Source organism: Magnolia sinica, chromosome 6 (assembly GCF_029962835.1).
Source record: "Magnolia sinica isolate HGM2019 chromosome 6, MsV1, whole genome shotgun sequence".
In the NCBI taxonomy this organism is placed as follows: Eukaryota; Viridiplantae; Streptophyta; class Magnoliopsida; order Magnoliales; family Magnoliaceae; genus Magnolia; species Magnolia sinica.
In genome coordinates, this window is record NC_080578.1 from 13,185,777 (window position 1) to 13,210,173 (window position 24,397).

Here is a 24,397-nt window from a genome sequence, read left to right on the forward strand (position 1 = left end):
TTTCTCTAATACATATTTATATAAATATGTATATATAAGCATATAAATTATTTTTTTCTCTTTTTTTTTCATTTCTTTCTTTATTCATTTAACAAGAATATATTCTAAACCAAAATTAGTTACTTGATGTAACTTATATGATTTTGGGGTAGGAGAAGTTACTTTAGCCAACCAACCCTGTTATTTTCCAAGATTCCATCAGGTTGATGGTCGAAAATCCATTTCATTTCCACTTTCAGTCAATTTCATCATTCGGTCATCCCGTGTTGATTCATCGTTCCATTGCATTTTCACTTCGTCAGATTCCGCTCCACTTCACAGATAATTCCATGCATTTCACGGTCATCCCAAACTATTCGTGTTGATTCACGGTCGTTTGAGGCATTTTGCGTCAATTCCCTTCACTTCACGTCATTTGCATGCATTTCGCGATAATCAAACCATAATCATTCTCATGCACTTCATGGTCATCCCAAATACAATTGAAGTGAATGGAATTGACGGTCGTTTAGACATTGCGTCAATTCCCTAATCACTTCACGGATCGTTTGGACATGACGTGAAATGCAGATGATCATGGATTTGAAGCGAATTTGGCGAAATGCATGCAAATGACAGTGAAGTGAAGGGAATTGACCGCGAAATGCCTCGAAACGACCGTGAATCAACACGGAATTGTTTGGAATGACCGTGAAATGCATGGGAATGATCATGGTTTGAAGCGAATTGACCGCGAAATGCATGCAACTGACCGTGAAGTGAAGCGAATTTGACCGCGAAATGCCTCGAAACGACCGTGAATCAACACGGAATTATTTGGGACGACCGTGAAGTGTATGGGAATGATCATGGTTTGAAGCGAATTGACCGCGAAATGCATGCAACTGACCGTGAAGTGAGGAGAATTGACCGCGAAATGCCTCGAAACGACCGTGAATCAACACGGAATTGTTTGGAATGACCGCGAAATGCATAGGAATGATCATGGTTTGAAGCGAATTGACCGCAAAATGCATGTAAATGACCGTGGAGTGAAGCGAATTGACCGCGAAATGCCTCGAAACGACCGTGAATCAACACGGGATTGTTTGGGACGACCGTGAAGTGCATGGGAATGATCATGGTTTGAAGCGAATTGATCGCGAAATGCATGCAACTGACCGTGGAGTGAAGGGAATTGACCGCGAAATGCCTCGAAACGACCGTGAATCAACACGGAATTGTTTGGGATGACCGCGAAATGCATGGGAATGATCATGGTTTGAAGTGATTTGACCGCGAAATGCATGCAAATGACCGTGGAGTGAAGGGAATTGACCGCGAAATGCCTCGAAACGACCGTGAATCAACACGGAATTGTTTGGGATGACTGCGAAATGCATGGGAATGATCATGGTTTGAAGCGATTTGACCGCGAAATGCATGCAAATGACCGTGCAGTGAAGGGAATTGACCGCGAAATGCCTCGAAACGACCGTGAATCAACACGGAATTGTTTGGGATGACCGCGAAATGCATAGGAATGATCATGGTTTGAAGCGATTTGACCGCGAAATGCATGCAAATGACCGTGGAGTGAAGGGAATTGACCGCGAAATGCCTCGAAACAACCGTGAATCAACACGGAATTGTTTGGGATGACCGCGAAATGCATAGGAATGATCATGGTTTGAAGCGATTTGACCGCGAAATGCATGCAAATGACCGTCGAGTGAAAGGAATTGACCGCGAAATGCCTCGAAACGACCGTGAATCAACACGGAATTGTTTGGAATGACCGTGAAATGCATGGGAATGATCATGGTTTGAAGCGAATTGACCGCGAAATGCATGCAAATGACCGTGAAGTGAAGCGAATTGACCGCGAAATGCCTCGAAACGACCGTGAATCAACACGGAATTATTTGGGACGACCGTGAAGTGCATGGGAATGATCATGGTTTGAAGCGAATTGACCGCGGCAAATGACCGTGAAGTGAGGGGAATTGACCGCGACATGCCTCGAAACGACCGTGAATCAACACGGAATTGTTTGGAATGACCGCGAAATGCATGGGAATGATCATGGTTTGAAGCGATTTGAGCGCGAAATGCCTGAAATGACCGTGGAGTGAAGCGAATTGACCGCGAAATGCCTCGAAACGACCGTGAATCAACACGGAATTGTTTGGGACGACCGTGAAGTGCATGGGAATGATCATGGTTTGAAGCGAATTGATCGCGAAATGCATGCAAATGACCGTGGAGTGAAGGGAATTGACCGCGAAATGCCTCGAAACGACCGTGAATCAACACGGAATTGTTTGGGATGACCGCGAAATGCATGGGAATGATCATGGTTTGAAGCGATTTGACCGCGAAATGCATGCAAATGACCGTGAAGTGAAGGGAATTGACCGCGAAATGCCTCGAAACGACCGTGAATCAACACGGAATTGTTTGGGATGATCGCGAAATGCATGGGAATGATCATGGTTTGAAGCGATTTGACCACGAAATGCATGCAAATGACCGTGCAGTGAAGGGAATTGACCGCGAAATGCCTCCAAACGACCGTGAATCAACACGGAATTGTTTGGAATGACCGTGAAATGCATGGGAATGATCATGGTTTGAAGCGATTTGACCGCGAAATGCATGCAAATGACCGTGAAGTGAAGCAAATTTGACCGCGAAATGCCTCGAAACGACCGTGAATCAACACGGAATTATTTGGGACGACTGTGAAGTGCATGGGAATGATCATGGTTTGAAGCGAATTGACCGCGAAATGCCTCGAAACGACCGTGAATCAACACGGAATTGTTTGGGATGACCGCGAAATGCATAGGAATGATCATGGTTTGAAGCGATTTGATCGCGAAATGCATGCAAATGACCGTGGAGTGAAAGGAATTGACCGCGAAATGCCTCGAAACGACCGTGAATCAACACGGAATTGTTTGGGACGACCGTGAAGTGCATGGGAATGATCATGGTTTCAAGCGAATTGATCGCGAAATGCATGCAACTGACCGTGGAGTGAAGGGAATTGACCGCGAAATGCCTCGAAACGACCGTGAATCAACACTTTTTTGACCGCGAAATGCATGTGAATGATCATGTTTTGAAGCGATTTGACCGCTAATTGCATGTAAATGACTATGTAGTGAAGGGAATTGACCGCGAAATGCCTCGAAACGACCGTGAATCAACACGGAATTGTTTGGGATGACCGCGAAATGCATGGGAATGATCATGGTTTGAAGCGAATTGACCGCGAAATGCATGGAAATGACCGTGGAGTGAAGCGAATTGACCGCGAAATGCCTCGAAACGACCGTGAATCAACACGGAATTGTTTGGGACGACAGTGAAGTGCATGGGAATGATCATGGTTTGAAGCGAATTGATCGCGAAATGCATGCAACTGACCGTGGAGTGAAGGGAATTGACCGCGAAATGCCTCGAAACGACCGTGAATCAACACGGAATTGTTTGGGATGACCGCGAAATGCATGGGAATGATCATGGTTTGAAGCGATTTGACCGCGAAATGCATGCAAATGACCGTGCAATGAAGGGAATTGACCGCGAAATGCCTCGAAACGACCGTGAATCAACACGGAATTGTTTGGGATGACTGCGAAATGCATGGGAATGATCATGGTTTGAAGCGATTTGACCACGAAATGCATGCAAATGACCGTGCAGTGAAGGGAATTGACCGCGAAATGCCTCGAAACGACCGTGAATCAACACGGAATTGTTTGGAATGACCGTGAAATGCATGGGAATGATCATGGTTTGAAGCGATTTGACCGCGAAATGCATGCAAATGACCGTGAAGTGAAGCAAATTTGACCGCGAAATGCCTCGAAACGACCGTGAATCAACACGGAATTGTTTGGAATGACCGTGAAATGCATGCAAATGACCGTGAAGTGAAGGGAATTGACCGCGAAATGCCTCGAAACGACCGTGAATCAACACGGAATTGTTTGGGATGACCGCGAAATGCATAGGAATGATCATGGTTTGAAGCGATTTGACCGCGAAATGCATGCAAATGACCGTGGAGTAAAGGGAATTGACCGCGAAATGCCTCGAAACGACCGTGAATCAACACGGAATTGTTTGGGACGACCGTGAAGTGCATGGGAATGATCATGGTTTGAAGCGAATTGATCGCGAAATGCATGCAACTGACCGTGGAGTGAAGGGAATTGACCGCGAAATGCCTCGAAACGACCGTGAATCAACACGGAATTGTTTGGGATGACCGCGAAATGCATGGGAATGATCATGGTTTGAAGCGATTTGACCGCGAAATGCATGCAAATGACCGTGCAGTGAAGGGAATTGACCGCGAAATGCCTCGAAACGACCGTGAATCAACACGGAATTGTTTGGGATGACTGCGAAATGCATGGGAATGATCATGGTTTGAAGCGATTTGACCGCGAAATGCATGCAAATGGCGGTGCAGTGAAGGGAATTGACAGCGAAATGCCCCAAAACGACCGTGAATCAACAGGGAATTGTTTGGAATGACCGCGAAATGCATGGGAATGATCATGGTTTGAAGCGAATTGACCGCGAAATGCATGCAAATGACCATGGAGTGAAGGGAATTGACCGCGAAATGCCTCGAAACGACCGTGAATCAACACGGAATTGTTTGGGATGACCGCGAAATGCATGGGAATGATCATGGTTTGAAGCGATTTGACCGCGAAATGCATGCAAATGACCGTGCAGTGAAGGGAATTGACCGCGAAATGCCTCGAAACGACCGTGAATCAACACGGAATTGTTTGGGATGACTGCGAAATGCATGGGAATGATCATGGTTTGAAGCGAATTGACCGCGAAATGCATGCAAATGACCATGCAGTGAAGGGAATTGACCGCGAAATGCCTCGAAACGACCGTGAATCAACACGGAATTGTTTGGGATGACCGCGAAATGCATAGGAATGATCATGGTTTGAAGCGATTTGACCGCGAAATGCATGCAAATGACCGTGCAATGAAGGGAATTGACCGCGAAATGCCTTGAAACGACCGTGAATCAACACGGAATTGTTTGGGATGACCGCGAAATGCATAGGAATGATCATGGTTTGAAGCGATTTGACCGCGAAATGCATGCAAATGACCGTGGAGTAAAGGGAATTGACCGCGAAATGCCTCAAAACGACCGTGAATCAACACGGAATTGTTTGGAATGACCGCGAAATGCATGGGAATGATCATGGTTTGAAGCGAATTGACCGCGAAATGCATGCAAATGACCGTGGAGTGAAGCGAATTGACCGCGAAATGCCTCGAAACGACCGTGAATCAACACGGAATTGTTTGGGATGACCGCGAAATGCATGGGAATGATCATGGTTTGAAGCGATTTGACCGCGAAATGCATGCAAATGACCGTGCAGTGAAGGGAATTGACCGCGAAATACCTCGAAATGACCGTGAATCAACACGGAATTGTTTGGGATGACTGCGAAATGCATGGGAATGATCATGGTTTAAAGCGATTTGACCGCGAAATGCATGCAAATGACCGTGGAGTAAAGGGAATTGACCTCGAAATGCCTCAAAACGACCGTGAATCAACACGGAATTGTTTGGAATGATCGCGAATGCATGGGAATGATCATGGTTTGAAGCGATTTGACCGCGAAATGCATGCAAATGACCATGCAACTTAAGAGACTAGAAGAAGCACACTATGAACACAACTTGGAAAACATGGAGTGTGTACCGACATGGGTGTGTACTAACAAGCTAACCTAAAAAAGTAAAACAAAAAAAATATATAAAAAAAATAAAAAAACACATTAGAAAAAAAACAGAAAAATTGCACTAAAAAAGCAGTTCGACGCTGGACATTTTCTGACAATTTTCGATATATCGAAATCTAGTCGATATATCGATACCTCGATATATCGACATCTACTCGATTATATCGATAATACAATTTAAAAAGTATTTTGTCGCTGGACAGTGTGTGACTATTTTCGATCAATCGAATAATAGTCGATATATCGGTCGGTTGTAAGGATGACTTACTAATATTATATCGACTAGATTTCGATATAATCGACAACTTACTCTACCATTAATCGATTAGGTTTCGATTATATCGAAGAGTTTCGATATATCGTATTCTATTCGATATATCGAAGTGTAATTTTTCTGTTTTTTTTCTAATGTGTTTTTTTTTATTTTTTTTATATATTTTTTTTGTTTTACTTTTTTAGGTTAGCTTGTTAGTACACACCCATGTCGGTACACACTCCATGTTTTCCAAGTTGTGTTCATAGTGTGCTTCTTCTAGTCTCTTAAGTTGCATGGTCATTTGCATGCATTTCGCGGTCAATTCTCTTCAAACCATGATCATTCCCATGCACTTCACGGTCGTCCCAAACAATTCCGTGTTGATTCACGGTCGTTTCGAGGCATTTCGCGGTCAATTCCTTTCACTCCATGGTCATTTGCATGCATTTCGCGGTCAAATCGCTTCAAATCATGATCATTCCTATGCATTTCGCAGTCATCCCAAACAATTCTGTGTTGATTCACGGTCGTTTCGAGGCATTTCGCGGTCAATTCCCTTCACTCCACGGTCATTTGCATGCATTTCGCGGTCAAATCGCTTCAAACCATGATCATTCCTATGCATTTCGCGGTCATCCCAAACAATTCCGTGTTGATTCCAATTTGAGGCATTTCGTTCAATTCGCTTCACTGCATGGTCATTTGCATGCATTTCGCAATCGCTTCAAACCATGATCATTCCCATGCATTTCGCACTATCCCAAACAATTCCGTGTTGATTCACTATCCGTTCGAGGCATTTCGCGGTCAATTCCCTTCATGCAGGTCATTTTGCATGCATTTCGCGCCAAATCGCTTCAAACCATGATCATTCCCATGCATTTCGCGTCATCCCAAACAATTCGTGTTGATTCACAGGTTCCGAGGCATTTCGCGGTCAATTCCCTTCACTCCACGGTCAGTTGCATGCATTTCGCGATCAATTCGCTTCAAACCATGATCATTCCCATGCACTTCAAGGTCGTCCTAAACAATTCCGTGTTGATTCACGGTCGTTTTGAGGCATTTCGCGGTCAATTCGCTTCACTCCACGGTCATTTACATGCATTTTGCGGTCAATTCGCTTCAAACCATGATCATTCCCATGCATTTCGCGGTCATTCCAAACAATTCCGTGTTGATTCACGGTCGTTTCGAGGCATTTCGCGATCAATTCGCCTCACTTCACGGTCAGTTGCATGGCTGTCAAATTGCTTCAAACCATGATCATTCCCATGCACTTCACGGTCGTCCCAAATAATTCCGTGTTGATTCACGGTCGTTTCGAGGCATTTCGAGTTCAAATTCACTTCACTTCACGGTCATTTGCATGCATTTCGCGGTCAATTCGCTTCAAACCATGATCATTCCCATGCATTTCACGGTCATTCCAAACAATTCCGTGTTGATTCACGGTCGTTTCGAGGCATTTCGCGGTCAATTCCCTTCACTTCACTGTCATTTGCATGCATTTCGCGCTCAAATCGCATCAATTCATGATCAGCGGTCAGTTGCATGCAACTGACCGTGAAGTGAAGGGAATTGACCGCGAAATGTCTCGAAACGACCGTGAATCAACACTGAATTGTTTGGGATGACCGTGAAGTGCATGGGAATGATCATGGTTTGAAGCGATTTGAGCGCGAAATGCATGCAAATGATCATGAAGTGAAGGGAATTGACCGCGAAATGCCTCGAAACGACCGTGAATCAACACGAAATAGTTTGGGATGACCGTGAAATGCATGGAATTATCTGTGAAGTGGAGGGAATTGACGGTGAAATGCATGGAAATGACCACGAACTGATTGAAATTGACCGCAAAGTGAATGAAATGGATTTTCGACCATCGACCTGATGGAATCTTAGAAAATAACTAGGTTAGTTGGCTAAAGTATCTTCTCCTACCCCAAAATCATATAGGGTACATCAAGTAACTAATTTTGGTTTATAAGATATTCTTGTTGAATGAATAGAGAAATAAATGAAAAAAAGAGAGAATTTTTTTTTATATGCTTATATATACATATTTATATAAATATGTATTAGAGAAAATTGTAGGTAGAATAAAGTTCTCCATGTAAAAAATAAAAACTAAAAAATAAAAAATAAAAAAATTTGCATAGACTTTTACGGACTACAGTTATGGCTACAGCTATAATCTGTAGCTATATCTTCGATACATATCGAATACACTTCGATTAATCGAAAATTGCAAGATTTTTTATGCAAAGTTGCTGAACAGTTTTGGACCTTTTCCGATTAATCGAAAGATATTCGATATATCGAAGTATATATCGAAAGACCTTTGATGTATCGTAGAGGACATATTGAAAAAGCATTGGTGGCGGTTATCGCGGTTATAATCCGTAGCCAAAGATACCGGCTCTTTTTTTTCCCTGTTGTAATCCCCACCGCCTTTGTGGGTCCTTTTATGAGGTACGTGTTATATCTAAACTGTCTATCTATTTTGCGAACTCGTACTAATGCTTGGGAAGAAAAATAAGACAGATTTAGCTATCAAGTGGACCACACTGTAAAAGGCAGTGGAAGATTGAACGTCTACCATTGAAACCTTTTCAGGGTCCCAGAAGTTTTGGATCATTACAAAATTTGTTTTTCCTCTTCATCCAGGTCTTTGTGACATTATGAATATATTGGATGGAAAATAAATGTTATGGTGGGCCCTACAAAATTTTTAACGGTTAAAATCAATTTTCCCGTTGCTCTTTGTGGAGTGGTCCAGTTGATCTTTGGATAGGATTTTTTTTTTTTTGATAATGCTCCGAAATGATCTCGAACTATGGATGAACGTTGTGGATATAATAAATACGTAACTGTGGGTCCATGTAACTCTGATATCTTTTGAACCGTTCGTACAATTCGGAGTTCGAGGAGTGTCAGCGCTGATCTTCGAGCGCCACATATCCGCTTGAAGGAACAAGCAGGGGCATTTTCGACCTTTTGCAAGCCTTCCGTACAGCTCGGGCGTATTCTCGCAAAGGAAAATGAGGTGGGCGTAGTTTCCTAAACGGGCCATAAATGGGTCGTACAGTCGCAAATTTCTCACTGATATTTGGACATGCTTAAGTTTTTGGACTAAGTACTAAAATGATCTGTAGAAATATAGGGACGGCATGGATATACAGCACAACATTAAGGTGGGCACGGTAAGGGTAACAACCACTAAGATGAAACCCAGTAACACCGAATTCGCTCTCTAACCCCAGGACCCAGTTAGGGACGGGCGGTCCGGTCGGGCCCCACATAGCCCCTGACAGGGCCGTCCCGTCTTTAGCAAGGTCCTCGTGGGGTAGTATCCAATCCGCACCGAAAAAAGGACAGAGAACTCTCACACGTGTGCCACGCAGCTCGTGTGCACGATTTCCAAATCTAAATAGCAAAGGGCGTTCAAATTGGCAGAACTTTGATACTACAGCAAAAGAAGAGTGTGAAGGATGATACGCAGACACTTTAGAAATTGCACACGTGGCTATAAGTAAGTCGATTAAACCAATCATATTATGGATTTCAGTTTAGATGTGTGATGAACCAGAAATTACGGCTGTTTAATTATCTGATCAAAGGATCGGTGGACATTTATTAGACGGTTAATAACGAAAAAATCCAACGGTCCTCTTTCAACAAACAAGTGTCCAGCGAATCAGAAGTTACGATCATTCAAATAACCTGAATTTTTAATCGTGATTTATATAGAGACAGTGGGTTCCACACTTAATTTGATTAAGTTGAGTTAATGTTGCCACTTGTACAATTTCTTAGTGCTTGCGTATCAAGCGTCGTAAGCTGCCTGAGTATCATATAACTCCCCATCGCTGTCGTGCATCTTCTCCAGCGCGAAGGGTTCTTCACCTCTTTCATTTCCCGCCCAACAAGCTCATTTCAAACTCGAGAGGAAGAAAGCCAAGGAAACCAAAAACCCCAAACAGTAAGGTCCGTCCGACGCGATGGATAGTAACATGAAGCAAGCAGGTTCTTCCCTCGATTCCCTCATCTCTTCCTTCAATACTCGCATCGTCGAGCTCCAGGAACTCGTCATTGCTCGCAATAGTAATAACATCTCTCTCTCTCTCTCTCTCTCTCTCTCTCTCTCTCTCTCTCTCTCTCTCTCTCCAACGAAGAAAATAACCTTTTTCGTTCTTGCAGTGTATCCAGCTACCAGCATCGCCGATCTGTCCGCTGTAGATACGGCTGTGAAGACAATGGAATATCAGATGCAGGCGATCAAGGACCGATTGCGAGAGGAGATAGAAGCCATCCCCAAGGCCAAGGTATTTATCTCCCTCTTAGGATTTCTCATGTTCTCGATATCTCTACCAATACATTCGATTCATTGCTTTCCCATGTGAATTAGGGTGTGTTTGGATGCACTGTCAATTGAATTGCAATAATTTAATCTAATAAAAGTGAAAGAAGCAAATCACAATTACATGAGCGGCTGTATTGAGTACTGGCTCCAAATTGCAATTAGGTTACTTTGAAGTTAGGCATGAAAGGAATGGAATTGCAATTAGGAATCATCAGTAGTTTTGCCCTTTCCTCTTGCTTAAACTGTGTGTTTGGATGCACAAATGGACCCACATTATAATTATCAGTCTGATAAGGTGAAAATGTCCAAATTGTAATTCCGTTCCTTATTGTTGATATTGAAGGTTTCGACTCCAAATTGTAATTGTGCTACTTTCACGTTGGTCGTGGAAGGGGCTACTTCCTCACCACAAATGCTAGGTAAATAAAAAATAAAAAATCATAAATGTTATATCATTTCCCCTTTTACTTATGGGTTGTTTGGATGGTGGTAAATGAGGCAAGTTGTAAATGATTTACCACTTTTTTCTCCTTCTCATTTGCTAGCAAAAAGCTGGGATTTGATTTGCTAGCAAATGATTTACCAGCTAGAAGCCTCCAACGGCTCCTTTTTGTAAGGTTGGGAGATACGCACCTCCCTCTCTCCATTGTATCCAGGAACTCCAATGGCTCTCTCTCTCTCTCTCTCTCTCTCTCTCTCTCTCTCTCTCTCTCCACCAACGGCAATAGATCTTGCTACCAGCCTTATAAAAGAGCATTTGAATTCGTGGGCCCACTTCTATGGCTCACCTACCGCTTGGTTTTATGTGAGGATCAACCATAAGCTTTAGTGAGATGGGCTTAACCCAATGATCCACTTTAAAATCCACTCTTATATGCCATTTGAATGTTTTTTAATGAATTACTTCTCTAAACTATCTCAGGTGTGAATACACAATTATAGGATGTAAACCATTTACAGGCTATCCAAACATTGTAAATGACTTACTAGTAAATCATTTTCAACTTAAAGCCTTACAGCCAATGTTGTCAAATGGCATAAGCAATCTTGTACGATCTCTTATGCCTGATTGCTTATGTGATCGCACAATCACATAACCGATTGCACTTTTTTTTTTGAAAAAAAAAATTGAAAAAATAAGAAGTGGAAAGTAAGCAATTGCATATGCCATTATGCGATCACTTCATACAATATGCGATCGCATACCATCCAGATGGCATATGCAACCATCACATATGTCATATGGATGGCATTATGCAATTATGCGATCGCTTTTGACAACATTGCTTATAGCCTGTAAATGATTTAACTTAAACCATTTACCACCATCCAAACGACCCCTTAGGGCCTGTTTGGTTTTCCAATTACAACGGTAAATCTTTGTAAATGGGTCATGATTATTTACTCTTGTAATTCGGTGGTCACATCATATGCATTTGACTGCAATGATGATTTTGTTACATTGTTTGTTTCACCTTGAAGAAATTACTGTAAAAATGGTGGTTCTGTAATGTGAAAATGTAATGATTACATTTTACTTTACCTCCTTCTTTCACAAGTATATTTGACTCTCGGTCTATGAGCCATAATTCCTCATTAAACAAACAACTAGAAATGATAATGATGGTTCATTTACCTTGCATTTCATAGGAAATTGGAAAATCAAACAGTCCCTTAACTGAATTATTGCAATTCAATTCAGTAGTGCATCCAAATGCAGCCTGTGTATTTGTAATTGGATCCATTATGCATCAGCACACATCCTTAGTTATATTTCTTTCTTTTCTTAATTTGTTTTATCTTTCTGAGGCAGAAACTCATTGAGCAGTCGCTGCATCAGCAAAGGAAATTGCAGCACATGCTTGCTCATATGCCATCACACTTGCATGAAACCACCAGCATATTGAACCAGAACCCCAATTGGTAAATGTTATAGATAATATGGCTAGTAGTACATTATTCAAATTGCCATATGCAGAGCAGCCTGCTGCATGTTGGGTTGATGAGCAGTTAGATTTTCTGGGTTCAGTTTGATGCAGGAAACATCCAACTACGATCTCCCTTCTATGCCTGTGAAAGTCCAGGAGGAGCCAGCAGCATTGCCAAAGGTAAGAATCACTGGTGGCCTGGTGGGTGGTATTTTTTCAGATTAGTGATAACTTTCCAGCGAAACATTTGTGAAATAATTATGTAATTTTGATTCCAAGAAGAGTATTCCCTGTTTTCCACTTCTAACTGATTGATGATGATAATCATGATTCAAAATATCGGTTGATACGTATCAAATCAGCTGATATGTATCAGTATTTTGAAAAATGATATGGTGTGTGTGAGCTTTTCTTTTCTTTTTTTAATATATTTATTGCTGATAGTTCACTTCATCAGTCAAAACTCACAATGGTACAACCAACAGGTAGCAGGTGTCAGCTAATATGTACCGATGGTCCGATACATATTGGTTTTGAAGTTGGCTGATACTCTCTCATATACCTTTATTTTGAACGTTGATAATAATTCAAAATTTCAGCTCTCAACATCAGTTGTTGCCACTAGTCAGACATCAATACCTATGAAATGAATGCCAAATGAGTGTTGATAGAGATAAGGGCCTATTTGGGTGTACCGCAAATCATCATTACATGGGATGATCATTGACAGATGTACAAAAATCCTTTCAACTGCCTATTTGGGATTGTGTTTTTCACTTGGAAACCACATGGAAAAGCTGCATTGTTCCCTAAGTCATTTTCTTCCTTCAAGTCAGTGGTGATTTGGGTGGGGCACATCCCACTTCTCATGTGGAAACTGGAAACTGGCATACCCAAACTTGCCATAACTCAATTGACTATGTTGTTAAGATTTTAGTCTGATCGGAGGCTGATGCTTTCCACAACAGGTCTCCTGGCCAGTCCCTAAATCTTTAGGAGAGATACCAAAAGAGAAAGCGAGTGAGGTTTGCCAATTGCTGAGTGAGTGACAATAGCTCCCTGCTCTTCATTTGCTTAAAGATAGTGTTGTCAGGGAATTGGCCTCTTTTCAAAAAAAAAAAAAAAAAGGAAAGGAAAGAAAAGGAAAATAAAATAAAATAAAGAGTGGATAATCAACTTGCAGTTTTAGTTGTCTCCTTTCCAGATATCTTCCAGTACAAATGCACATAGAAGTTGACTGTTACAATTTATGAAAATGTCATCATAGATACATCTTTCACCAAATGCTTCTATCCCGTCTGAACACTGACATGTGAAGTAAATAAATGGGACCAGATAATTTTTTCTGTTCTTAAGAGCAGAAAAACTACATTCTCTAGCGTGAAACAGAGTACTGAAGTCATGGATTTATCTACCCTTCAAACTGTATTTGATGCAGGACATGGAAATTAAACATGATATGTAAGATTTTAGACTTTAGATCATACTAATTTAGAAACATTCACAAAACTTCCACATCCCACATGAAGTCAAGCATTCAATCAAGGGGAATCTACAACGGTCCAAGCCTACACGTGCTAGGGCTAGATCAATTAAAATTATAGACCAAACAATGATCAAAGGAGAGTAGATTCATCCACAAATGCAAAGAATTATTTCCCCAATCAATGGGATTCACATGTTTCAATTTAGGAAACCCTAGGGTTGAAAAAGGGGAATAGAAATTGGGATTTAGGATAAGCTAGGGTTAGGGCTAGGGAAATATCGTGAGAGATGAGTGAAAGAGAGGAAAGAGAGAACCCGGGATCAGTCCATGCATGTGGGCAGCAAGCGGTCCTGACGCACATGCGTGGATTGTGGCCCTCACATGTGTGGGACCCACGAATCCAAAAGGGGTCAACAAGGGTCGGCCAGGAGTGGGCCACCCACACGCCAATTTTCAGATCGAACGGATGACTGGTTTGAGCACGGTGCTCCGCCGAAGTTTCAGCCCTTCTGCAAGGCCTAATTTTAGAAATTTGTTGTAGAGAAGGATTGACTACACAATAAAGGTGGATTTGAAGAGTGGATGACTGTAAGAGATGATGATTATGGATGATAGGAGATGGGTGTGGCTTCGCACCACGGTAGTTAGCCCTTCGAAGAAAGGAGAGTTTCGCACCTAATTGGATTTCCATAACTCAGAGAATTAGAGAAGCAGGAAAATGCAGAATTTTATTCATAATATTCAATGCCAAAAACCCTACAAGGGGTTGCCTATTTATAAGAAAAACCTATACCCTAAAAGTCACGTCATGTGCGCACCCTATTACTTAGAGACGAAGTAACAAAAATAACAACTAATCAAAGTAATCTAAACTGTCCATGATATTCCTAATAACAAAAATAAGCAAAACTCAAAATACTAGATCATCTAGAGTAGTGGGCCACGATCATGAGATCCAATGGTGGGATTCACATGACGATCGGGTCCACTCCAAGGAACCAACACACAGTCCTCTAATTAGGAGGCCCTCCCTGGACGTCATCATTGATCCGGATCGATGGTGGGGCCCTCCTCCTCCTTGCGTACGTGCGTAGGAGGTGCGTGCGTGTGCGCAAGATGTCTCCATCAGTATTGTTACTTGCTACAGCATTGTACATACAGGAAGCATGCATGGAATCTTCATTCTATGTTGTTTTGAATGCCATTTAGGACTACAATCCATAACCGGGGTATATATTTTGGAAATCTCGAAGTGATGGTGAACTATTCTCCAAGATCCTCTTGTTTTTTTTTTTTTTTGAACCACCCTTGGTTTTTCACCATCTAAGCCTTATCTTAATTAATTGGGGTCGGCTACATGAATCCTGTTCCCGCCATTCCACTCTATCAAGGGCCATAACTTCAGTTTGACAGTAGGTCATCAAGTCTTTTCTTTCTACCTCCACACGTCCTTTTAGGCCTTTCCCTTGCCCTTCTAGAGCCTTCAACTTGTACCGACTCACTCCTAACCAGTGTAGTTCTTGGTCTCCGTTTCACATGACCAAACCATCTAAGTCTACTTTTCCTCATATTATTACCTATCGGTGCTACTCCTAAGTTCCCGCGAATGAATTCATTTCTATTTCTATCCTTCCTCTTCTAGGCTTTCATCCATCTCACAATCCTATGTCACGGTTTAACCTACAAAATGGAAGTCGAGTATAATATGCCAATCCTAGGAGACCAACTTTGGAGTGTTGATTCAGACTTGAGGATCAACGGCATAGATTAAATGGAAATTTTAATTGCATGAATGTCTGTAAAAAAAACAAAATAAAAGGCCTGTATATAGGACTGTGTAAAATAAAGCAATATAATTTAATACATCATGATTAAATTGAGGCAAGTGCAGAAGCAAGCCAGATTGAAATGAAGATGAACTATTTCTGAATTCTAGCAAATGATGAAAGCATGAAGAAGTTGTCAGCAATTCCTTAATCAACTAAATAGCCACACATGTTGGCATATGAGAAATGCCTGCATTTTCCATCAAGATGTTAGAGAAGCTTCCACAACTCTATGTGAAGAAGATAAAAGCATAAGGGCATTGGCTCAGTAATCTGTAAGTCATGACAATGACATTCATTTCAAGTGGAATCGATGGTTCCCAATCGCAACTGTTTCCTGGATAGTCCTTTGACTAACATTAAGATTAATTAGTTTCTTAATTTTAGGAGTCCGACACTGAAATGAAAAATGCTTACCGAGCTTCAATCTTCTCCCAAAGCATAAGCTCAGAATGTTCAATCTGTTTAAGTGGACATATCATGTGATATATTTGGTACATTAATATTTTAATTTCTGATTTAGGTTGATGAAAGTATCATTGTTATTTTTTACACATTGATTTGTTTTATCTGCAGGAGAAAAAGGGCCGTGCATCAGCACCTCGCTGGTTTATCACTGCAGAGGAGCTCGACTCTCTGTCATCGTGAGTAGATATTCCTTATCTGAACAGTGATTTTGATGGTGTCTTAGTATCATAGTGAATCAATGATGTCCCTTGTTTGGACTATTCACAGCCATTTTTTGAGTATGTGGTGGAAGCAAATTGCTCCAGAACCAATCTATACTCCACTTGTTGATCTTTCAACTAAATGTTGGAAGGAAGAGATTGCTTTAGTTAAAGGCAATATGTCACTGTTGATAATGGGTTGCCCTGTGAACCCCACTATATGCTAGCATATGCATGGAGATGGATTTCTAAAAATGTTGTGAGAGACGAGTGAAGAGAGTTCCTAAAAAGATATCTATCGTAATGCATCTAATTATTAGGGACATACATTGAATATACTATTGAATGCTCACTTTTCCCGCAGAGGCTTGAGTTTAGGATTTGTATAGGAGCCAAATGGAACTCCTAGAACATGGAGTGTCAAACCAGTTGGATAAATTGGCGATAATTCACAGGGTAGGCTACAAGTAGCTTCTTTAATGGCTAAATTCAGGTAGATTTGTGTGGAGAATTCAGATGTCTACTAGATGTAATGGGCCTAGCAGCAATACTGCTGTGATTATGTAACATAAGTCTCAGACTTGAGTTAATTGATCACAAAGCATCTAATGTTCATACATTCTTAACTGTCTCATACCTACCAGAGAAAAGAAAGACTGTCGAGTTTAGCAAGAAGGGCACAATGCACTCTGTCAGCCATTTTTATTTCTCCTTATAAGTGGTCAGAAGGTGGGCAGGGAAATCTGAATTGACAAGGGAGAATTTTTATTATCACAATTTAAGGGCATCATATTGCATGTTTTCAAGCAGTTCAACTTCTACATCAGCATGTTTCAACTAAGTAGATACGGCCAAAGCTGCCCAACCAATCCCAGGTTTCAATTTTTCTGTGTTGCAGCTATATGAGGGGGAGGCTCACACTGGACAAGGTGAATGCTGCTGTCAATGACATGGCAACATATGCAGATGCTAATGCCCAGCTTATTGCAGCCCCCAAAAAGAAGGTTGGTGTTGTGCCATCTTCTTCCAGTTTTTAGTTTCAATTGATTTGTCATTTATCTTGATTTCCTTTCTTTTGTGTTGATGAAGTTGGCAGAAGATACTTGGGAAAGGGCTCTAGTAAGTAAATCTCAATTCAGCTCACAATCTGCAAAGTCCATTTGAATAGTTACTCTATAGGCATTCAACTTCTATTCCTGTTGCCATTAGATGGCAAAGTTGAAATACAATGACAACATTACCATGGAAAACATGCAGGAACTAAGAGATATTGCAATGACAGAAGCTGTAAAAGGAAAACATTTTTTCCTTGAAACTGATATGAAAGGTCCAGGACTGAAGCTTGACAACACTGGAAAAGCAATTCTGACCGTGAGTGTTTGCTTATTGCTTTTTTAATAATTATATGAGAGAATACAAACACAATGAGTACCATCCTAACATGCAGAAGTAGGGTATCAATGAGCAAATCATGTTTACAATACTGAGAATTGCACACACAACAATGAAGACATATGTTTGTGCATGTATCATGATCTTGATGGTTGGAATCTGTTGCACTCAGATTAAGCATCCAAAGTCAAAAAACTTATCTGACTTTTGGTTTGCTTCATAGACATAATCATGCATGTAGCTCAATCCTACAAGATATATGGTATTGATGTTGTGCCTAGCTATTAATCATAAAACCCTTGCTGTTTGGGCTATGCACACATTTTTGTCTTGTTCGGGCCATATTTATCCCATTGCTGTGGATTGTATTTTGTTAATGTAAATAGTTAGGAATTGATGAGGTATGAGGACGAGGACTGCTGATTTTTTTCCCCTTTAAAAGAAGGGCTACAATCATCTGTCAAACCTGTGATTTTCAATATAGGCAAAACTGGTACATGATGCTTAAACATAGAAATTCATGGGTGGAAAATCACTCATTATTAGATGTTTATGGTCCTTGAGATCTTGGGAACAAAAAGAGAGGATACGTCTTTAGAGAAAAAAGCATATGCTTATTGGTCTCTTTGCACATAAGTGAGCTCTTCAGCACAATCATTTCCCTTCATTGAATTAAATATTTTCTGAATTATCCTTTCACCTGAAGGTAACAAGCATGTAAAACAAGTTTTAGGAAAATTCACAAAAAGCCGCACTGGAATATTCATCAAGGAAAGCCACAATTATATGTAATGCTCAAAAATTCTAACAAAGACATGTTTTCCTATGGCGTGTTTGGATGCACTAATCATACTGCATTTAAATTATCATCGAATGAAGATGGACTTGAAAGAAATGTAGTCTCATTAGTCATTAGTTTCAACATTTCATCTTGATTAAATTGAGGGTTGACAATTCAATTCACTTATCCAACACATCCCTAGTTTTTTGGTTCCCACTAACTTCTTAAGATGCATACTAAAGTCATCAGAGCAGATAATTGGATGCAACAAAGGTATTTAATTTTCCAATGTTTTGGAACCATGAATTTGTCCATTTTCGCGGGAGCAATCAAGGGGTGGTCATTCTCGAGTCAGAACTTAATTAGATGTGCACACATTAGTTTTTTCTTTTTTACACGTGCCCTCCCACACACACGCCCCACATGGGTACTCAAACCCATGACTTCAGTGTCAAAACGCAGCGTGTCTGCCACTGAGCCATGCATTGAGACCCCATACATTAGATCGATTATATTGGATTCCAACAGTTCCTTGATGTATTTGACAGGTCCTTCGACATCTTGGTCGTGTCCATGAAACTCGAATTGGGCATCATCGTGTGATCACCCTCTCTAAGCCACACTGATCGGTCATTGTGTATATGTGAATCGACCAGAAACATTGTATGTCTTCTTTTGACTTTCCCACTAGTTAAAATTCAAGTAGGTTTTTTATTTTGATCTTTTCTAGTTGTGGATCGTATGCCCTAGTTTTCAGTTTGCACAAGCAGGCTATGGTTCAGTGATTTAAACCATTGTCTTATGAGACCCATATCGATGAGCCATGCACCAAGAATCTCCCAAAATTAAAGGATCATAGACAAAAGCTTGGCTCTTTTCTTCACTTGAATGTGGACCATTGCTATATTTCTCTTTTTAACCATCTATTTGCAGGCCCTTAATTGGATGGTTACACTTATCTAGATTAATTCTAGGTAATGAGCTGTCCATGATTGTAGCCAACCAATGGCCTGGATCAGTGAGACATGGGCCACACTGTACAAACTAAAGCTCAAGGATGCTTTGCATATCCTTGTGTCAAGGATGATATAATTCCTCCAAACTAATGTAATATCCTACTAAGGTACTACCATCTCATTAGAGAGGATCCAGTTACATCAATCTAAAAGTTATCAGGCATTCAATATCTGTGAATGTGGTACTTGTGTAAGAGATCTAGAACTTTCACGCCAGTCATATGATTCTAGCCACTGATTGGAGGACTCCGAACAATTCCAATCAATGGCCTAGGCTCCTCTGGCAAAAATCTTTCAGTTGTTGTATGGGTCATTTGATTGGTGCAGCTTTCATGTATGGCCTATCCATGGTAGGCGCAGTAGATGAACAAATCCAGATCTTATACACATGTGCCACTTGCGTGGCCATTGAATACTTGATAACTCACATAGGTATCTGCTTTTCGCACTAGATTATGCTCGCTTTCAGTGTAACACTATCTTCTTCTTCTTTTGTTTAATTTTATTTATTTATTTTTAACTTGTAATTTGACACTTGCTAGCATCAAACCTACCCCTCTCCACATGCAGTTTACACGCAGCAGCCAACCTGGGACATCTAACTGTAGGCTAAGGTGAGTCCCAACGTGAAGATGGTCATGCATACAAATCACGCTGGTCCTGATAAGGTGGGCCAGATGTGCAAGTCATGCATAGGCTGTTGTAAAGCTTTTTGACTTTTTTCCTTTTGAAGTCCTTCATTTCTTTTGTATCAGGGTAGCCACGTGAATGTGTACACTAGCCTGATTGTTTCACCTGATGTGTTGCTCTGATGATTTAGACATGCCCTGTTTGCACTAATGGAGGGAGCAAACCTCATGTTCTCAGAACTATGTTCTTACCTAATTGCTCGTGTTTTCTTTTGTTCATTTCGAAAAGGTTATAAAACCATACTCGTGCATACAACCAATTTCACATCCAGGGGACGAATCTCAATCCAAACCATTATGCTCTTGTGGATCTTTTCAACCGAAAAATCACACTAGAATGATGACGTCGACTGTCCCATTGTTGTCTACAAAGCAACAGTCAGAATGCGAAAAGGTGGACTCTCAAAATTCACTTATACGACAAACAAATATCCACTAATCAAGGGTTAATTAGGATTTGTTCATTCAATTTCATTTTGGAAATGCTCCATCTGCAGTGGGGCCTATGGTTTGAAGGGATTAAAATGAGGTCATTCTCGCCACGTGCATTTCTTTGGTGGTCACGCTAGTGTATCAATGTCTTGTGAGTTTCTTTTGCCTCCCTGGTGATTCAGGATCCAACCACCCACTGAGGCTCACATGCTGAGATGGTTTGATGATTTGGATCGTCCATGTTCTTGCTGGATGCGGATTGGGTACAGGTGGGGCTCTGAGGGGCCTACTGTGATGCATGGGTTTTATCCACCATCAATCCATTTTTCCATATCATTTTAGGGTGTAATCCAAAAAAAGTTGAGGCAGATCCATGTCTTTGGTGGACCACACCGCAGGAAGCAGCATTGAAAATGATATCCACTGTTGAAACCTTCCTAGGGCCATGGGGATGTTTATTTGCCATCTGCCTATTCATAAGGTCACATGGGCCTAGACGAAGGGAAAATACAAAAATTGGCTTAATCCAAAACTTTTATGCCCCCAAATAAATTTTCTATGTTAGCCGTTTCATCCCCACCATGTGGTCTACTCGAGTCTTGGATCTACCTCATTTTTTCTAGCTTATGCACTAAGTTGGGTGGACGGTGTGGATAAAACCCATGCATCATGGTAGCCCCCTCAGAGCCTGCCTGTGCAGAGCTCGGGACAGGCGGCCCCTCAAGCTTAATCGTAACTCCGAATGGAAAAAAGAAAAAGAAAAAAAAAAGGGGTGGCGCTGACGTCCTAACTACTGAGTCATGTGATGATTCACAAGATATTAATAAAAGAGTTATTTTATACTCCAGTGGTGTATGATACCTGATACGCAGGAAATCAACTAAACCTACTGCCCATTCGAGAAATGGTAGAATAGATTATTATGGAATACCGTAACGAGGTGGAGCACAAATCAGTGAAGGATGTGGAGTCCAAAAATTCATTATTCAAAAAAAAAAAAAAAATCTCTGGATTTTTTTTAAAACCTCACATGGAGTACTCTGAATGTTGCTCTACCCTGTCACTGTGTCGGTACTGCATGCTTGCTCTATCATTTTCCAGTTGGCTTTGTGACTGAAAATCATTTTTTCTCAACCTTTTGGTTTGTAATGCCATTGTCTGATCGATTGAAGTAGCCCATGGTTCCTTGACTCCCAAAAGATTGTCAAGGCAGTTCTCATCCGTACTGTGGTCCATTAGATCAATGGTTTAGATGGCCGAGCCATGGCCCCCTATGGGTGCGACACAGCACGTCGGAAAACTGTAGGTCTGCTGCCGAGGACCTTATAAATTATAATTCCAGTCTCCCTTGGGATGAGAAACGAGCAACGGTCACATGAGAAATGCATTTTCCAATGAAAGTGCCAACTATCATTACATGAGAGACCAACCACATTTGGGAATTGACATGGTACTCAAAGGCCCCACTAATCTGTATAAACCCCCTTTTTTTTTTTGTTTTTTTGTTTTTCTTTTTTAATTTCGTGAATTGAAGTAGTACATTTTTACCACTTAATTTCAAACAAATGAACAAAGGTTAGAAGAAAAAATAATCAATCGGGGTTGGTGCATGTATAGTCGTAAGCGGACCCTCACCGCCTGCGCCTGCTAGTCAAACACGTGGATAGATACCGTACTCCGCTTTAACCATTCTTTATATTTTACACGTGAAAGCGAGCCCAGGAAATGGATGGCGAGGATCTTTAATTGACGTGGCTTGTAAACTATCCTCCATCCATTGTGGGGCCCATTAGATTGGCAGTCCCATTGGAGCGGGACTTGGCTGCCACTCTAGCGATGTCAGTAGGACCCTGACCGTAAGGCCCACCTTGACGTATGCACTGGATATCCACACTGTCCATATGCTTTCTCAGTTTATTTTAAAGGTGGGGCAGAGAAAATTTCGGGACCAGAATAACTCCTGTTGTGTGGTCCATCTGAAATTTGTATCTCTTAATTGTTGGGAATGTGCCATAAAATGATCTGACAAAACAGATGGACAGTGTGGATATACAATGCATGCATTGAGGTGAGCCCTACTGTCAGGGTCCCACCCACCTAGTTGCGTGTTTTCATTTGGTGTTCCACCAGGCAGAAATTGCTCGGCAATTTCTCGGCTTGAAATTTCAAAGTAGCCTTTCAGATTTCTGGAAATAAAATATTTAAAAATTTGTATACTAAATTGTAAATAATTTCAAAAAATTTTAAGTTGAATTATTTTAAGAGAAATGCTGTAGGCCTATCAAAGCACTACTATAAGTTACAGTCTCCTAGTTGCAATGGGGCACTTGGACTGTTCGAACCATTGATCTAGACCGTTCATTAGATCTGACGAGTATTTCATGGTCTACCATGTAAGAAACACACCAATACGAAAAAATATTAACTATTTGATCAATGGTCGTCAATTTTGATGAACAAGATCGTGTACACCAATCAACAATTTAATTATCTATTTGTTAGTGATCATCATTGGCTGCTTATGATCTAAAGAATCAGTTTTGTTCAGCAATCGAAGCCATCCCATCCATGATCTGCAAAAAGGACGGTTATAAAAAATAAGTCTAAATCAAGGATAGATTGGCTCATCCGATCGGTGGTTTTTTTTTTTTTTTTGATAAATATGTTTTGGACTTAAGGGACGGTTCAGATTGATTTATTGGACTGTCCAACTGAACTTACGCAACTAGCAGCACTATACCTTCTAATTCGCCGCAATCTCGCGTTAAAATAACAAAAATTTAAAGAGTTAAGATTTGAAAATCTGGTTATTTCTGCCTGAAAATATCTTTTTATCAAAAAAAAGAAAAAGAAGAAAAGAGTATAATATCGCGATATTTTCAAAATATCGGAGATGTTTGTCGGAAGAAGCAGGAATCACGCCATGTACTCCGATTTGAGAAAGGAAGACATTGTTACTCTGGCAGAGTGCGAAGCTTGATAGTATGCACCAAGAAATTATACACGTGGGTTAGAAGCAATTCAAATTAAACGGTTGGACTCGTGGGGACCCCTTTACATATCACAAAGCAAATATTGGACTGATTTTTAATATTTTAATTCGACTATTGGTGGACACCCGTTGGACACGGTTGATATGAAAACATTCAACGTCCGAGATTCAAATAATATATATGTTAATTAATAAGATGTTAGAATCGTTCAAGCAGTCTGTTTTTAGAATAGTGACCCATCTGATCCCGCATTTTGGATGGTCAATGCGTGCTTTTCTATGGAGTAGGAATACTCCGCCAGAGTATCAAATACTCGACATTTTGGTATGGTCGATGCATGCCAAACTTTTTCTACGGCTGGGATATCATATACACTTGACACGCCATCTTGAGTCGTTCAATGGACCGTGATTTGGAGGTCTACCCGCGTGGATGAAGTTCCTGTAAGCTATGTGGGACCCACAGAGATGTCCATTATAAATCCACTCCCTCCATCAGTTTCTCAGGAAACCAAAATTCAGGTAGATCCAAAGCTAAGGTGTGCTACACCACAGGATACAGTGAGAATAAAAAACTTTGCCAATGAAACCTTCCTGAAGCTGATAATGATGTTTATATGCCATCCAAACCGTTCATAAGGTTATTACCACTCGGATAAACTATAGGCACAAATATGATCCTGACCCAAAACTTCTGCGGCCCACACAAAGTTCCAATGGTGGGTATTCAGTCCCATTTTTTGCGTGGCATGGTCCACTTGAGTTTTGGGTCA

At 41.0% G+C, this 24,397-nt stretch overlaps 1 protein-coding gene across 4 annotated transcripts; it reads left to right on the forward strand.

Annotated features, from left to right (window-relative positions):
• Positions 1-9,779: 9,779 nt before the first annotated feature.
• Positions 9,780-20,413, forward strand: LOC131248319 (spindle and kinetochore-associated protein 1 homolog). 4 transcript variants are annotated; one of them, XM_058248568.1, is made up of 10 exons: positions 9,780-10,077; positions 10,252-10,376; positions 12,228-12,337; positions 12,444-12,522; positions 16,231-16,298; positions 17,221-17,326; positions 17,412-17,441; positions 17,580-17,693; positions 19,044-19,158; positions 20,082-20,413. In XM_058248568.1, the coding sequence occupies exons 1-9, from the start codon at positions 10,053-10,055 to the stop codon at positions 19,119-19,121; spliced, it is 735 nt and encodes a 244-aa protein (XP_058104551.1). In that variant the 5' UTR covers positions 9,780-10,052; the 3' UTR covers positions 19,122-19,158; positions 20,082-20,413. The 4 variants fall into 4 exon arrangements, with proteins under 4 accessions (XP_058104551.1, XP_058104550.1, XP_058104548.1 ...); XM_058248567.1 differs by having other exon boundaries at positions 9,784-10,155; positions 20,054-20,413; XM_058248564.1 differs by having other exon boundaries at positions 9,786-10,155.
• Positions 20,414-24,397: the final 3,984 nt, after the last annotated feature.

Bases quoted from the DNA above. Each gene is read 5' to 3' on its own strand.
- LOC131248319 (XM_058248567.1), top strand. From the start codon at position 10,053: ATGGATAGTAACATGAAGCAAGCAGGTTCTTCCCTCGATTCCCTCATC. The intron at 10,377-12,227 runs GTATTTATCTCC...TTTCTGAGGCAG, and splicing joins AAGCCATCCCCAAGGCCAAG to AAACTCATTGAGCAGTCGCT. The intron at 17,694-19,043 runs GTGAGTGTTTGC...TGTATTTGACAG, and splicing joins CTGGAAAAGCAATTCTGACC to GTCCTTCGACATCTTGGTCG.